We start from the raw sequence: 17,975 nt of genomic DNA on the forward strand, positions 1-17,975 counted from the left end.
CACTTTCATCATCCAGGTCACTGGGTCATTGATTCTTATTTCCCTTTGTGCTTTTAGTGCAAACAGACTATCTCAATCCATCTTTTCCAGTCTTTCTATGGACAGTATTTTCCTATTTCCATTGTACTTTAGGAAAAAGCATCTTCATTTTCAATTACTACTAAAATGGAAAATTGTTATTTCATTGGAATGTAATTTTTTTAACAGACTATCTCTCACTTTTTTCTCTTCCCATTCTAAAAATGTGTATGCAATTTTAGGAGTTTATCTTTCTTTAAATCTTGGCCTTGAGACCATCCGTATTTAACATCACTATTTATTCAAAACCACTCAGTTCTTAAATTCAAATCTACAAAAATTAGTATTTGGTCTGTTGGTTCCTAACCTTTATTTCCGTATAATATTCTCTACCCCTATAATACACTGCTATTTAAAAAAGTTATTTAAAGTGTAATTAAATTACTATGCAGGAAGAATAACAACAACAACAAAAAAACAGAAGTGGGAATAATTTGAATAATTATTAAAGGAATAATTACAAGACATGATAAGCCAACAAAGCACTGATGCAATGAGAGGTTGATTGTTGGCAGAGGTTAATGTTGTTTAGTAACAGGGATCTTCAGGGAGTAGAGCACAGAAAAGCAGGAGCAAAAAGTTTTTTATTAAGTACCACATACTATGATACAAAAAATAGTAAGTTCTATATGCTACAACTCTAGTCACTACAATCTTTTCTAAAATGTCTAGATCTATTTATTCTTTTAATCTCTTTCACACCTCTAGGAATATTCTTTCTAGAATACAATTTTAATTATGTTACTCCTCTGCTTGAAACTCTTCATTGACTCCTCTTGGCTTGCTGGATAAAGTTCAAACTTCTTAGTATTGCATAAGAGGTCCTCCAGTTCTTACGGGCTTATCTCCTCAGCCTGCCTATTACTCCAAACCCTCACTATTCTATAACCATGTCGAACTTGATGTTCTACTCAATCAAGGAACAACATGGTCTTCCTTTTCTAAACCTCCTCTACAGAATGGTCCTTGTTTGCCTTTTTGTCATTACCTTCCCCCCTTCCCCTAAGAACTATATACTGTACATATTTGTCATAACACCTAAGATTCTGAGGTTGACATCCATAACTTTTTTCCAGCCATCTTTTTTTTTTTTTTTTTTGGAAGCCCTCCTTCAGGTGATACCAGGGGCCTATTAATTATGTGGTCTATCTCTTATGCCAGAGGATAAGCTCATAACACATGCTAACTAGTCAGAATATCCATAGGAATTGTTCATCCTTTGGACATAGGGATTGGCCAGTAGTGATCTATTACCTAATCAGGAAAAAATCATAGCCTTTTGTGGAAACAGACAGAGACTCTTCTGTTGTGATGAAGGAAGTTTGCTCTTTCTCTGAGCTTGTTAGGATCACAAAGCTGAAGACTCTACCAGCCTAATTTCTTTGGGGCCACCTATCTAAGAATAATCTAGATAGAGATGAAGAACTAAGAAGCTGATAAAAGATTTCTGATGACGTTGTTAAAATACCTGGAGTCAACCATTACTAAAACTACTACTACATCTTAGATTTGTCAGTTATTCAGTCAACAAATTCCTTTTTATTGCTTAAGATGGTTTGAGTTAGGTGTCCACATTTAAAATGGATATATTGCTACTAATACTCAGTTACTGCACTGACTTATTTATATGCTGTCTCTCCTTTGTGCCTTATTGTTATATCCCTAGTACTTAGCACACAGTGCCTGGAATATGAGCAGAGGCTTATCAAATTATTTTGGAATGAATGCTCCAGCCAAACTGGTTGACAAAATATGGTAGTGTTTTAAGAACAATGGCTCTGGAACTTAAGTTCCTGGGAAACATATCCTTAGATTCACCACGACTCAATGTCCTCATCTTTAAAATGAGAATCATGAAAATAATAATCCAATAAGGGGATTATGAGAATTCAATGAGTTCACAGATGTAAAGTTTGGCAGAGTGCCTGGCACCAAGTAAGCATGCAACAAACGTTAGCAGTTGATCTTACATATAGCTGTACAATTATCCATATTACGTGTCATACATCCCAGAATGACATGGTTTACCCATGCTACCTACAAAGTTAAATTGGCTACTGCATATTATCTACCTGCTAACTTATCTGATAGAAAGAGCCTGAGAGAAGCCAAGTCAGAGACATAGACTAAAGCACAAGGTGTACATCAAGGCCTGATACACAGATTCTCATCTTAAGTCCCTGATATTTCAGCCAAATTGTTCTAATCTTTATTTTTCCACATTTACACTTGAAAATTATTTTTCAGATATACCAACAGTACCTGGGCCACTATTTTTCACTAAATTTTTAGATGTTTGATTCAGTATGATGTGAATGAATCCGAACAATGAGGGCTAATCAAGAAAGCATGATGAACAAGTAGACAGAAAATCAGTAAGGATATAAAAAACTCGAACACCTCTATCAACCAACTTGACCTGATTGGCATAATATATTCCAGTCAACAACAGTGGAATACACTTTCTCTTGAAGTGCATATGGAACGGTTACCAACAGACACCAAATTCCAGGCCATAAAACAAGCTTCATCTCTAAGAAAATTCAAGTCTTACAGAATATGTTTTACTGACCACATTAGAATTAAGTAAGAAATAAATAACAGAAAAAAATTCTGGAAAATCTTCAAATATTTGTAAACTAAATAACACAAGTTAAATAACGAATGAGGCAACTAATAAATCAAATAGGAAATTTAGAAAGTCTCTTAAAGTGAATGAAAATGAAACCTCAATGTATCAAAATCTGAGAAATACCTTAGGCAGTACACTTAAGAGAAAATTTATGGAATAAACATCTAAATTAAAATAGAAGAAAGGTCTCCAATTAATAACCTGAACTTACACTTAAGAAACCAGAAAAAAGAATAAATCCAAAGTAAAAAAGAAGGAAATAGTAACGATTAGAGAGGAAATCTATGACATAGAAAGTAAGAAGAGTAAAACTCAATTAAACCAAAGGCTGGACTTTAGAAAATGAAATGTATAAACTTCTAGCTACACTAATTAGAACAATAAGGATAAGACAAAAATTAACAATATCTGGAGTTAAGGAGGTGACGTTATTAGAGATTCTGTGGTTATTAAAAGGATAAGAGAATATCATGTACAACTTGATGCCAATAAATTAAACTTCTTAGATGAAATGAGCCAAATCCTATAAGAGATACAAAGCTTACTCAAGAAGCATAAATAACCTGAATAACCTGCTAATATTATCAAAATTAAGTTACTAGTTAAAAATCTTCCCATGAAGGAATTCCAGGCTATATTGGTTCACTTGCGGTACTGATAAATTCTACTACGTATTTAACAACAATATATATGTGTATATATACATATATATATATACACACACACATACATAAATTCTATATAAATTCTCCCAGAAATTTGAAAAAAAATAAAAGGTAATAGTTTCTATGAGGCTAGCATTATAGTGATAACAAAACCAGAAAAAGATGTTACAAGAAAACAAAACTACAGACTGATATCCCTCATGAACATAGATACAAAATTTCTAAATAATGAAATAATTCACTATTATGAAAATAAGGGTCAGGTCACAAATCGGGAAAAATATTATTTGCATATCATATATCTGATAAAGAACCTGTATTCAGAGTATATGAAGAATCTTCAAAAATCATAAGAGAGGTGCCTAGGTGGCTTAGTGCGTTAAGCGTCCAACTCTTGATTTTGGCTCAGGTCATGATCTCAGGGTCATGAGACTGAGCGCCACAGCAGGCTCCACGCTGAGTGCAGAGTCTGCTTATCCCTCTCCCTCTGCTCCTCTCCCTAGCTCATGCTCTCTTTCAAATAAATACATAAAATATTTTTTAAAAACCTCAGTAATAAGAAAACAAACAAATTAAAAAAAAACATGGGCAAAGGATTTGAACTGACTCTTCACTAATGAAGATATTTGAGGGAAAATATGCAAATGAAAAACTGGTCAATATCATTAGTGGTTATGGAAATGTAATATACAACTACAGTGAGATACCATTACAATATCTAAAATTAGGGGTGCCTGAGTGGCTCAGTCGTTTAAGTGTTTCAGCTCAGGTCATGATCTTGGGGTCGTGGTATTGAGCACCATGTTGGGCTCCCTGCTTAGCAAGGAGTCTGCTTCTCCTTCCCTTCTCCCCCTCCACTCCAGCTCATGCTCTCTCTCTCTCTCTCAAATAAATAAACAAAATCTTTTTAAAAATATCTAAAATTAAAAGAACTGATTATACCATGTTTCTGTTGGTGAAGATGTGGAGAAAGTAGGACTTTGATACATGTTCAGCGGGAATATGCCATGATACAATGGTACAACTACAGTGGAAAACAGATCAGCAGTCTTAAAACATTGAACATACCTTCATATTACCTGGACATTCCACTTCTAGGTATTTACCCAAGAGAAATAAAAGCAAATATACATACAAAGACCTGCACACAAATGTTCATAGCAGCTTTATTTGTAACAGACAAAAACTAGAAACAACCCAAATATCCAGGAGAATGTAGAAATTGTATTGTATCCATATATTCTACACCATGAATGTATCTCAGAATCATTAGGTTGAGTGAAAGAGAGCAGACAAAAACGAGTACGAGTACATACTTAATGATTTCATTTATATAAAACTCTAGAAAATGCAATTTAATCGATAGTGAAAAAGTTGATCAATGAGAGAGGAGAGATGGGAAAGTGATTACAAAGAGGCATGAGAAAACATTTGATGGATATGCTCATTAAATGGATCATGGTAATGTTTTCACTGTGTATACATATGTCAGAATATATCAAATTGTACCTTTTAAACACGTACAGTTTACTGTATTTTAATTATACCTCAGTATAGCTGTTAAAACTTCCTTCTTGTGAAGTCTCCTTTGAAAATACTGTAGATCCATCATCACTTGAAAACACACAGGAAGGACAGAATTTTAGTGGTACTTAAAGCGTAAAGATACATAGATATGAAGACAAGCCCATAGCTAACATCATACTAAGTGGTGAAAGTTAAAAGCCTTTCCTCTAAGATCAGGAATGACAAGGATGCCCATTCTCACCATTTCTATTCAACACAGTACTAGAAATCCTAGCCATAGCAACTAGACAAGAACATGAAATAAAAGGTATCTGAATCAACAAGGAAGAAGTAAAATTATCTCTTTGTGTAGATGATATGGTCTGATATATAGAAAACCCTAAAGACTCCACCAAAAATGCAACTAATACATTAATTCGGTAGAACTGCAAGATACGAATTCAACATACAGAAATCAGTTGTGTTTCTATACGCTAACAATGAACTATCTAAAAGAGAAATTCAAAAAGCAATCCCATTTACAATAGCATCAAAGGCAAAGAATACATAGGGATACATTTAACCAAGGAGATGAAAGACTTGTACAGAGACCATAAGACATTGATAAAGAGATTGAAGAAGACACAAATAAATGGAAAGATATCCCATGATCTTGGATTGGAAGAATTAATACCGTGAAAATCTCTCTACTACCGAAAGTGATCTACAGATTCAATACAATCCCTATCAAAATTCCAATGGCATATATATATATATATATCCCATATCCTAAAGACTTCAAATAGCCAAACAATCCTGAGAAAGAAGAACAAAACTGGAGGCATCTCACTTCCTGATACAAGCTATATTACAAAGCTATACTGATCAAAACAGTATGGTACTGGCAAACCAAAGCAAAAACAAAAATAGTTACAAAGAACCAGTAGAGCAGAAAGAAAAGAGAGTCTAGATATAAATCCAAGCATATGTGGTCAACTAATTTGTGACAAGAGCACCAAGAACACACAATGGGGTGTCTTTACAATAAATGGTCTTGAGAAAACTGGATATCCCTATGCAAAAGAATGAAACTGAACCCCTATCTTACACCACTCACAAAAGTTAACTAAAAATGGGGTGCCTGGGTGGCTCAGTTGGTTAAGCGCTGCCTTTGGCTCAGATCATGACCCAGGAGTCCCTGGATCGAGTCCCACATCGGGCTCCCTGCTTGGTGGAGAGTCTGCTTCTCCCTCTGACCCTTCCCCCTCTCGTGTGTTCTCTCTCTCTCATTCTCTCTGTCTCAAATAAATAAATAAATAAATAATCTTAAAAAAAAGTTAACTAAAAATGAATCTAATATTTCAATGTAAGGCCTGAAACCATAAAACTCCTAAAGGAAAACATAAGGGAAAAGATCCTTGACTTCAGTCTTGGCAATGAATTCCTGGATAAGACACCAAAAACACAGGCAACAAAAGCAAAATAAACAATTGGGATTATATCAAACTAAGAGCTTTGGCACAGCGGGGCGCCTGGGTGGCTCAGTTGGTTAAGCAACTGCCTTCAGCTCAGGTCATGATCCCAGGGTCCTGGGATCGAGCCCCGCATCGGGCTCCCTGCTCAGCCAGAAGCCTGCTTCTCCCTCTCCCACTCCCCCTGCTTGTGTTCCCTCTCACGCTGTCTCTCTATCTCTCTGTCAATTAAATAAATAAATAAATAATCTTTAAAAAAAAATAAAAGATTTTGGCACAGCAAAAGAAACAATCAATAAATGGAAAAGGCAACCTACAACATGGGAGAAAATATTCCCAAAATATATATTGGATAAGGGAGCAATATATACAAAATGTATAAAGAACTCACACAAATCAATAGCAAAAAAACCCACAAATAATCTATTAAAAATGGGCAAAGGACGTGAATAGACATTTTTTCCCAAAGAAGACAGAAAATTGATCAAATGACCCATATAAAAAGGTGCTCAACATCACTAATCATCAGGGAAATGCATACCAAAACCACAATGAGACATTACTACATAAATGTTAGAATGGCTACCATCAAAAAGATAAGAGATAGGGGGCACCTCGCTGGCTCAGTCAGTAGAGCATGCAAGTGACTCTTGATCTTGGAATTGTGAGTTCAAGCCCCATGCTTGAATTGCACTATTAGGTATTTATCCAAAGGATACAAACATAGTAATCCGAAGTGGCACACCTCCCAATGTTTATAGCAGCAATGTCCACAACAGCCAAAATATGAAAAGAGCCCAGATGTCCACCAACTGATGAATGGATAAAGAAGATGTGATATATAAATACAATGGAATATTACTCAGCCCTCAAAAAGAATGAAATCTTACTATTTGCAATGACATGGCTGGAACTAGAGGGTATTATGCCGAGTGAAATAAGTCAATCAGAGAAAGACAAATACCATATGATTTTACTCATATGTGGAATTTAAGAAACAAAACAGATGAACATAGGGAAAGAGAAGGAAAAATAAAATAAGATGAAAATACAGAGGGAGGCAAATCATAAGAGACACTGAACTCTAAGAAACAAACAGGGTTGCTGGAGGGGAGGTGGTTGGGGGAAGAGGTAATTGGGTGATGGGCATTAAGGACGGCATTTGATGTAGTGAGCATGGAGCGTTATATGCAACTGATGAATCACTAAATTCTACCCCTGAAACTAATAAAGTATGTGTTAACTACACTGAATTTAAATAAAAAAATTTTAAAAAATATATAATAAAAAAACCTCATATATAAAAAATAATATATATTTTAAATTTTGATATTTTACATCAACATTTTAACATATATTTTAAGTATGGTTCTATACTTCCACTTATTTTTCCAAATCATCAAAAACCCTTTTACAGCCAATGCAATGATCAGTGACTTAAAAAGATATTTTCTAACAGAATTTGTATATGTAAAGATACAATCTTTACATATTATAGCATATAGATAGTCATTTCCGGAGTACAAAACCAAAATCCAAATTAGTGGAGCAAGGAATCCTGATGAATCATTATGTGACCTCTAGTTGTAAATAGAAATATTTCAGGAAAAATATTAGCAACAGTTTTAAAAACTTAAAACATTTATAAATCAATAAAGTACATGGAAATGCCAGTAAATGCAATTCAATCTACACCAAAGATGAACTAGACTTTAACACTATTTTGATAATTCCCAAGCAGCTACAAGTATTAAACAAAGAGATATACATACTTATGTTAAATTAGAACAACTAAGGGATAGAGAAAGGAAAAATCTTAATCCACATAACAATGGGAAAAAGTTCAGAGTGTGTCTTATTTCTGTGTCTAATCCTTGGTCCAAAATCTTTGTCAGTCAAAGTAGTCTTTAAAATTTCACTTATCATGATTATTATCCAAGAAAGATCTTTAATCCCCTAAATATCCCTTAAACAATGTTTATAAAATATATATGTCGCTGCCTACAACCATTTGTATCAGCAAAGCAAAATAAGTATTTAAGGGGTACTGATGACAAATAATCTGTCACTGTGTAGGTCAGCTCTCTTATTAATAATAATAAAACCTGACACTGACACAACACCATTTGTACAGTGATTTCATATCAAGACTCCAAACATTTATTCATTAATACTCCCAACATTTCTTTACATTGTTTGGCAAACATTCATTTCCATCTTGCTGATTTATAAAGCAAAACCCTAGCTCATAAAATGACATGAACCTAGTGACTCTCTATTTTCTAACTCGGTCCATTTCTACCTGCCAGGAGGACGAGAAGAATACATCTCGCATGAAATAGTTTGGCTGCCCTGGGATTGTGAAACATCCAATTGGCACTTGGGTCTTATCTATTCCCACCTTTTTATAGGCGATCCAGTCAAACACCCTGTCAATATCTGTTGCCTGTAGCACTTCCTGTGATACTGGATGGGAACTGGCCAAGCCGTCAAGCAGCATCACTTCATGCAGAACATCCGTCAGAAACCTCTGTTTTTCCTGCAATACAGTAGACGGGGCAATATCATAGGTGGTTCATGGTTATGACAGAATGCGTGTGACAACATGAACAGAATGTGTGTTACTTCACTGATGATGCTTATAGGCCTACGTGGTGAGACTGAACTCCAAAGAGAACCCAGTAAATAAAAGGCCTCTAAGTTACTCTAAAATGGTGGTTGATTTGAGCACAACATGAAACAAAATCAATGGGCTACAACGGGCCCTAAATAGATTTAAAAACAGTGGACGATGCCTTCACAGAGGCTAGAGCAAATTCAGACAGTGGGCATGTAAATGAAACAGACTAAGCTTGTTTGTGTGTTCTACAGGATCAAGGTGACAATTCCAGTCCCAAATAACCTTTTTAGCTAAGTTCATCAGAGGAGTAAGAACTAAATTTCTGGATTTCGGGGCCATTTTGCTATGTATACCACTTATTGGTAATACCATTTGAACACCTTATTCTCTCTCTCACTGATCTGTCCACTTTTCTTCCCTCCTCCCCTGACCTCATTTTCTCACACACACATACACACACACAAACACACACATACATACACACACACACACACACACACAGGCCACAAACACACACATACACACACACACACACACACATACACACACACACACACACAGGCCATTTATCTTCTGAAAGAATCTCAGGAGACCACAACAAATAGCAAAAGGCATATTGACATAAAACTGTAATATTTGTGGATATACATGCGACTTCAGGATAATGAACATAAAGTGGAGAGCAATAGGTATTAATAACCATTACCATAAAGTTGTGAAAACAAACAAAATCATAAGACTTCTATTCTGTGTGATGTTTAGACCTTTGTATTTACTCTGATAAAAGTTTATTTGTTATGTTAGAAATAAACTGTAAAGAAAAAGTACTTCTCTGTCGTTTTGTTTTAAGGAGCCTGCTTTAAGGAAATAGCTTGGGTTTTGTTAACAAAAATGCTGGCAGCTATTAGTCCTCCTGGCCTCCTGCCTTCATTGAGGGAGGAGGGAGAGACAAAAGAAGTTCCAAGAGATAACAAGGGCTAAATAGCCCCTAGGTAGTTGGGACCTGAGGAGTATCATTACAGAGATTAAAGACCGCAACACTTAAATTCCTATAGCTAATTCTGAGCTCACTCCTGGAGCCTCCTAGTTTTGAGCCAGCAGATAAACAGCATGTTATTTCTGAGTGAATTGTAATTTCAAGCCGGGAGTACACCAATCCTGGATTTTTACAAAAATGGAAATGGAGAATAACTATGCTAAAAAAGGAATAGTTAACTAGGCATTATATATGTGTGTTCTTTTAAAGCATCTTACTTCATCATCATTTGTTCAATGATTTAGTATGTTTAATCAATAATTTAATTAGTTCTCCAGCCAACTGTATACTATAATGTTTATTTCTAATAGGATATTTTTATAGTCTGTGGACTATAGATCTAATTTCTTCAGTCCTTTTTTGGTCTGAGAGTTTCACACCAATGGTCCATACTCCATGGCACTGAACTGTATTTGAACGGTCCCAGAAGTCTGCTCCAGACAGTAAGAGCCCACGGTGAGAAGTCCAAACTTACAACAAACTGACAATTATGACATAAACTGATACTGCATTTCTTCTCAAATTAAGTTCCTAATTCAAGACAAATTAAGGAGAGTGAAATTGGCCCTTGGGATTTAAAATTTTAAGACTAAAAAGACAGATGGCCTACACTGAGAAAGTAAGAGAAAATCGTGTGTTTCCAAAATGAAAATGTTAATGTTACTTTTAAGCAGGTATGCAATCTTGTTACTCATTCAATTTAAAAATGCACATTAAAACTATTTGATATTGAAATTAATGGGTGGGAACATGGAATATATCATTATACTTCAGCTTGAACAATGAACACTTTTATTTATAAGAAATACCAATTGAAGATGTGGTTTTCATTCTGAAGGAAAAATAATATTCAATTCTTTAAATAGTGATTGCCCACTCCATTATGTAACTCAAACGTCTGATTGAAACCACAGTGTAAAATAAACTTAAAGTAGTGTTTTATTTGAATCCTAATTTTTAATATTTAACAATAAATATATATGATCAATATGAAAATTTAGTCCACATATCTTAGTTTTCTAGCAATGTGATTTTTAAATGATATAAAGTAAATGGCTAAGTAATTACAAATGTGAAACCTAAGGTAAATTTCTAAAATGAAACTCTCTTGTTTAAGGAAATATAAGTTATACATGATATGTTGCTTCATGCTTCTGGAGGAAAACAAAAACACCAAACCTTTGCCTCATCGGTAGAATTTCAAGAAACTGTTTAAATTTAGTAACGTTGAGTCATTAGCCAATTGTTGGAGAAAATGACATTGTGTAACTGAGAAACAAAAGGCATTAAAAGAGATTAAAAGAGAGGAGAAAAAAAGAAGAAAGAAAAGCCTGGCAGAACACTCACAAAACTCAGAAGAGAGAACACTTTAAATTAAGGAAGAAAAAAAAATTCTAGCCAGAGGCAAACCCAATTTAAGAAAACTACAAAGAGATTCCAGGAGAGAAGGTGCCAATTTTTTATCAAAACCTGTGTCATATTAAAAAAAAAAAAGGTCTTAGCTTATTAGTCACCTGTTAGCGCCCTCCCCACTTGATCCACAACAACAGTAATAGTAACAGCAACAATTACAAAGTATTGATTAATTGCCTACTGTCAACCTGAGACCATGAAAGTTTCAAAATAAAGTTCAAGAAATCCTGGCTCTAATATGAGATAAGAGACCAAACACTGAACAAAATAATGGTTTTCTCTTACACACTAGAAATGCCAAAGGAAATCTGAGGAAAAAAATCTGTAAAATGGATTTACACAAAGTTTAATGGAAGAAGTAGAATTTGTTCTGATCCTTGAAGGAACTTTAAAGGGGTGTGTGTAGGAAATAATATATTTATGGTGTATATTTAACAGCTTTTATTCTAGTTCATATTTTAACGTCACCATGATAAGCTATTCTATCAAAGCAGCACAACAAGGTAAAATGTGGAACTTTAAAATTTGTTTAAATAAGTTTAATGTTAATAGTAAGAATAAGTCCTACCACTCTAATATAGACCCTTCTTGGAGTTGTTGCAATATGTGTCTACATTTAAACAGTTCAAATAATACCAAATATATCATTTTGTATTGAACTATTTTCAAAAAGATATTACATTTGAATTTTTGGAGAATAGTGAAAAGATTTTTCAGGTAGGTAAAGAAAGTGTGAATAAACTCAGAGTTGAGAATATCACATGGAAAAAAAGAAAGCCCCCCTTATTTTTTTTTATTCGTTCATTTAACAAATATGTATTCAATTCCTACTCTGTGCCAGATATGGTGCTGTGTCTGGGGAGGAAATATAAGATTGAAACTTAGTTCCTAACCTTAAAGAACTCAAAAGTGTAAGAGAAAGATCAATAAACAGCTAACTGTATTATAATATGATGGATGTTATAAAACACAAAGGATGAAATGATTAATTAGTTCAGAAAAGGCTTCACAAGGGAAGTGACATTAAAGTGGGTTGTTGAAGGGTGAAGCGTTACTTAGATGAATGGGGGAAGCAGCTTTTTAAAAAAGGACAAATCCAGGCAGAGAAAACATGAAAAAAAGTTCCTCTGTGTGAATCCTTAGTTACCAGGTGGAAGAGTTTGGTCTTAATAAATAGGCAGTAGCAGGCATAATGACATAATAAAAGTAGTGTCTTAGGAAAATTAACTTATCTGTGGTATACAGGGAGGCTTGATGTATGCAGAGACGGGAGGTAGAAAGTGGCTATGGTACTCAGAGGGGGGAGGTGGTGATGATGTGTTAGAACAAGGTGCTGCCGAAGGACTGTTGTATCTGAGAGATATTTTGAGTGAAAAAATCCACCAACGTTGATACCTCAATGCCCTGGCTCCCTTAGCAGATGATGGAGAGAAAGTATTAAGAGATGACTTGATGGAATTTTTTTAAAGTGGGGGGGTGGAAGCTACTGAAAGAAATGGAGTAGTGGAAAAAAGTTTGCTTTGGAGGGCAAGTTAAAAAGATCACTTTTAGACATGTCACAGATAATGCGACGGTCAACACCCAAAAAGCAATATGCTACAGGCAACTGAAAGTAAAGGCCTGCATCTAAGGAGCAAGTGTTAATCAACTTTTGGCAGTAAATTGTAGTTCATATAAAAATATAAATAAAATCTCAGAATCTACTCTTCTTTTATTATTTCTTACAATATTAGCATTTCATAGACTGGTGTTTAGTAACATTCATAAAGGGAGTTATTAAGGAGGGCATGTATTGCATGGAGCACTGGGTGTTATACGAAAACAATGGATCATGGATCACTACATCAAAAACTAATGATGTATTGCATGGTGACTAACATAATACAGTAAAATAAAATTAAAAAAAAGAATTCTTATTGCAGCGTTAGATACACTTGACTAATTATATTCCTTAACATCTCAAAATGGCTTCTGCCTGGACATGTCAAATTCTAAAGGGTTAACAGTGAATATGCCTGGTCCAGCCACAGGCATGGTGATGAGTAGGAAAACAGGAGGTACTATCATCAAGTTTCTACAGGAAGTCTGAGTAGTTTTAGTGAAGAGCAATATAAGGTGGACACTTTGTCACCAGGAAAGAAAGAAAAACAATCAGAGACTAATCTGAATCAAGATCAAAGAAAAGTCAGATACATCAAACCAGACAAAGATGACAGCCAAGCCTGAGCCAATTCAAGTAGTGGTGAGGTGCTCATAGGCATGAAAAGAGCAAAAAAAAAACAATTCTCAGGGCAGCAGTGGGTTCTATCAGAGAGGCCACAAGGACTCAATTTTCTAGGAGGATGGATATGAACACAAATGGCTCTTTGGTATTCCTGGGAGAAAAGGCAGGTGCGCTCCCGCGAAGTTGATCAAAGTGTCCTACGCTCAAAGTAAAGTATCTGCCACTCACTAGCTGAGTTACTCAGTATTTTTAGACTTCAGCACCTTCATTTGTAAACATATGTGGTTGTGAAGATTAAATAAGAGAATTTGTTCTACAAATATTTATTGAGCACCTGCTATATCCCAGATGGTATGCCTGGTTCTAAAGATAAAAAAGATAACAAAGACATGGACTCGACCTTCAAAGATTTTAGGGTAGTAAAAGGAGAGACAGCGATGAAAACAAATATTACAAAACCACCTGCTGTATGTAAAAGTGGAAGCAGGTTCAGGAGATGGTGTGCCTATACAAAGAAGGCTGTGTGATTTGTTCCGCCTGGGGGAAGGCAGGAAAAGCCTCTGAACTGAGAGTCGGTGTCGAATTTTTAAGGATGATTTGAGTTTTCTAGACAGAAACAGCAGAAAAGGGCATTTGGGACAGAAAGGAGTATCTTGGAAAAGTCATGGAGATTTAATGGCTTGTTTGGGAGACTACCAATTTTTGTGTGGCAGAAGTCATTTACAATGGGGTAAATGACTAGTGATTATCCTGGAGAGACAGACAGGAACAAAATCATCAAGGATCCTCCATGCCAAGTGAGGAAGCTAGAATTAAGAAGTGACATCACCAGACCTACATTTAGAGAGATTATGAATAAATAGTGGAAAGTGGACAAGGGCGAGGAGCAACCAGAAACAAATATAGGGCAATATTGCATAATTATGCTAAAGATCACAAAGTATGGACATTATCTTTGTGACCATAAGACATCGTAGCAATTATTTCTCTAAAATCTAGATGTCCTGTTGGATATAGATAAAGGTACATTTCTAATCCATAGAGTCAAATCCGTAAGAATATCTGACAAAAAAATATTTGAACAATGCAATCTAATTCTATACATGCTTACTGATTGCTTTGTAGATGGGACATCCTTTTAGGGGTTGGGGAAACAAACACAGCTGGGACCCAAGTTCTGCCTCCAAGCAACTCCCACTATGCTAAGGGAGACAGATAAGTGTACAAATCATTAGTGCCATCTGATGGGTGAAACATTAGTAGCATAAATAAAGTACTGTGGGAGTAGAGAATAGAGGGAAGGTTATGGGTAGAAATGCTTTCAATGTCTCTGACCAGGTCGATTCAACCTCAATTGATTTATCAATACAAAGAAATAAGATATAATATGTTATTTATGTTTTACCCCTCTGGAAATCTACTCTACCATGAGATAAAGACATTTAAGATTTCATAGGTTCAACAAAATGCCACATAAAGCATTACTAATCTGAGCCCCTTTCCACACAAGACTAGAACAAATGATAGAGCTTCGCATAGTTTGGTTTTTTCAGTCTTGTTCTTTGTGACTTATTCACATGGCAAAGGTTAAAGCTGAGGAATATGACCAAGAATTCAAAAAAGAAAAGCAAATATATGGAGGAAAAATATTAATCAGGTTTTATTTATGTGATACAGTATCTCTGTAACCTCAAGTATCATCTTTGTAAACAACACAATACCATATTTGTAAAAATTAGAAATTATTTGGATTCCAAGTTTCCTAAAATATTCAAAGAATTTTACTCTGTAATTTTATATTGTTGTCCTGCTTTTACAAAGTTCTAAAATGTCCAAAAGTATTTCAACTTTACTCAGTTGAAAGTTAGCTAAATGTACTTGTGAAATATTATGTCATTATTTAGCTGATTAGTTAACATTTTATAGACAGCTAAATCATAAGGATGGATGAAATAAAACTAAAGAGCTAGTGAAAGTAAATGGTACTTCCCTATAGCAATGTATCTTAAAAATTAACATTTTAAAATCTCATGTTTAAAAGACACATGCCCAAGATGTTAATAATTATTTTCATGGGCAGTTTGTTAAAGCACTCCATTTATATTAAAATCGAACTTGTGTAAACACACATGTATAGTAGCCACTGAAGAATAATTTTTAAAATAATCACCGTTAATGCCTATGATGAAACAAGCACTATACTGAAAATTTTACTTCTGTATTTGTTTACATAACCTTTAACAGAAAATGATACATAAACACAATAATCCGGGCAGATCTCTAGTGATATAACATTTATTCTGGGATTTTACACAAGCTTTACAGTAAGTAACTAAAATGAGTTCTATATGTTCTTATTTCTTTTAACTATCAACCACATTTTATCTCCTGCCAAGCCACAAATGTTCTAAGATGCCTTATTCAATGCATAAACTAAAAAAGCAATTATATTTCTATAAGCCTATCTCAAATGACTTTGTAAGCCTCTCATAACCCCAAATAACCCCCTACACAGGTTGCTATGAACTGCTATATTCTCACATGTGACTAACACAGAGAAAATCAGTTAAATTGTCTCTCGCATGACTACATGGGAGTCAGCTGCCTTATGTTTTGTTTGTAACATCCAAGTTGAATGTGTCACATCTCATATTATCCAAAATGTGGCACAGCTAAGGGAAAATACTAAGATGGAACACAAAATGTACTGCATTATATACAAGTAAATTACGAACCTTCTGCAGACTTACTCAAGACCCTGAATAGTATAGCAGTATTGATAGGGCAGAAATTATCATCAATTAGTCACTCATGTTTTCATTAATTATGATAATCCTGGGTCTTATGGAACAATCATGAATGTGCTTCAAATAATGTCAATCACGGTAATAATTACGAACAGGTTGTCTAATTACATAGCTCATTCTGATTCTAGCAGCCCAAAAAATCACTGTGAATAAAAACCATATGCCATATGCTTTCATACAACCCTCTTAAAATGTTCATATCATTTAACTTCCCTTCACTTTTTAGGATTTCTTGACACCTTTCTCTTGGTTTTCCTTCAAACATTTACCCAATGCTGTTATATATATTTTAAATCTTAATATCCTTTTTAAGTCAATGAATGAGTTCCTAATAGAGGTACAGAAACTGTTATAATCTTTCATAAGTGATCTATTGACCCTCATTTCATAATTTTTTTGTTAACTTTTGACCAGACTTTTATTATTGAACACCTCAGAGATGCTATACTTCGGGTTAAATTCTGAGAAATGAGGGTAGAATAAAGTCTCTAACCTGATGAAAGCATATTGTTTAGTAAGGGAGATTTACTTCCTGTCCTTTGCTGGTTAACAGGAACTAATTCTTGCTCTTCCACATGTCACTTCAGGATCCTTTCCATAGATTTGAAACTTCAGACAGGGAACAGTTTCTTCATCTTTTCCAATAATCCTATCTCAACTTTGGCAGTGAGAATCTTTTTCTCTATTTCTACACTTAATTTTTTTGACAGGCTGATAAGGCATTTCAATGAAATAAAATTTGCCCATCTTCTCTGATAACCACACACTTGCTTCTCATGTCCATCACAAGGACTAGCTAATATTTTACAGACACATTAATAATAAGCTAATGATGGCACTATAATATTTACTTGATAAAATGTAATTCGGAATATTTTTAAATGCATACTGACTATCTTAAACAGAATCAATTTCTGTTTAAATTCTAAAGGAGGGGGCGTCTGGGTGGCTCAGTCTTTAAGTGTCTGCCTTAGGCTCAGGTCATGATCCCAGGATCCTGGGATCGAGCCCCACATTGGGCCCCCTGCTCCATGGGAAGTCTGCTTCTCCCTCTCCCGCTCCCCCCCTGCTTGTGTTTCCTCTATCGCTGTGTCTCTCTCTGTCAAATAAAAAATAAAATCTTTAAAAAAATAATAAATAAATTCTAAAGGAAACTTTCTTATACCATTCAGTCTGCAAGAATTCCAAGGATAAGCTAATCAACTCTCTGAAGTTATTAACATGGATACCAAGTGGCTAATTCATTTTATGTTATTTTAATTTGTGAAATAAATAATAATTCAAATGACCTTAATCTGTAATAAAATTCTTATTAACTTAATGAATGAAATTTATTAGCACATTTTTTGTACTTTAATTTCAATATTTAGTGCTATAAATGGTCAGTTCATCAAATAACCTAGCCTGACAAAACTTTACATTTGTTGGGGCACCTAGGGGGCTCAGCTGGTTAAACGTCCAACTCTTGGTTTCAGCTCAGGTCATGATCAGAGGGTTGTGAGATGGAGTTCTGCATCAGGTT

General features: G+C 34.8%; 1 protein-coding gene across 2 annotated transcripts in view; it reads right to left on the bottom strand.

Annotated features, from left to right (window-relative positions):
* TRHDE (thyrotropin releasing hormone degrading enzyme) overlaps positions 1–17,975 on the bottom strand; it is a 364,978-nt gene that overhangs the window by 146,425 nt on the left and 200,578 nt on the right. For both annotated transcript variants that reach the window (XM_027595212.2, XM_027595211.2), the window contains exon 6: positions 8,755–8,892. In XM_027595212.2, coding sequence (XP_027451013.1) covers positions 8,755–8,892 — 138 coding nt within the window. The remainder of the gene's footprint in view (positions 1–8,754; positions 8,893–17,975) is intronic.

The sequence above is a fragment of the Zalophus californianus genome, chromosome 9 (assembly GCF_009762305.2).
Source record: "Zalophus californianus isolate mZalCal1 chromosome 9, mZalCal1.pri.v2, whole genome shotgun sequence".
NCBI classification, from domain to species: domain Eukaryota; kingdom Metazoa; phylum Chordata; class Mammalia; order Carnivora; family Otariidae; genus Zalophus; species Zalophus californianus.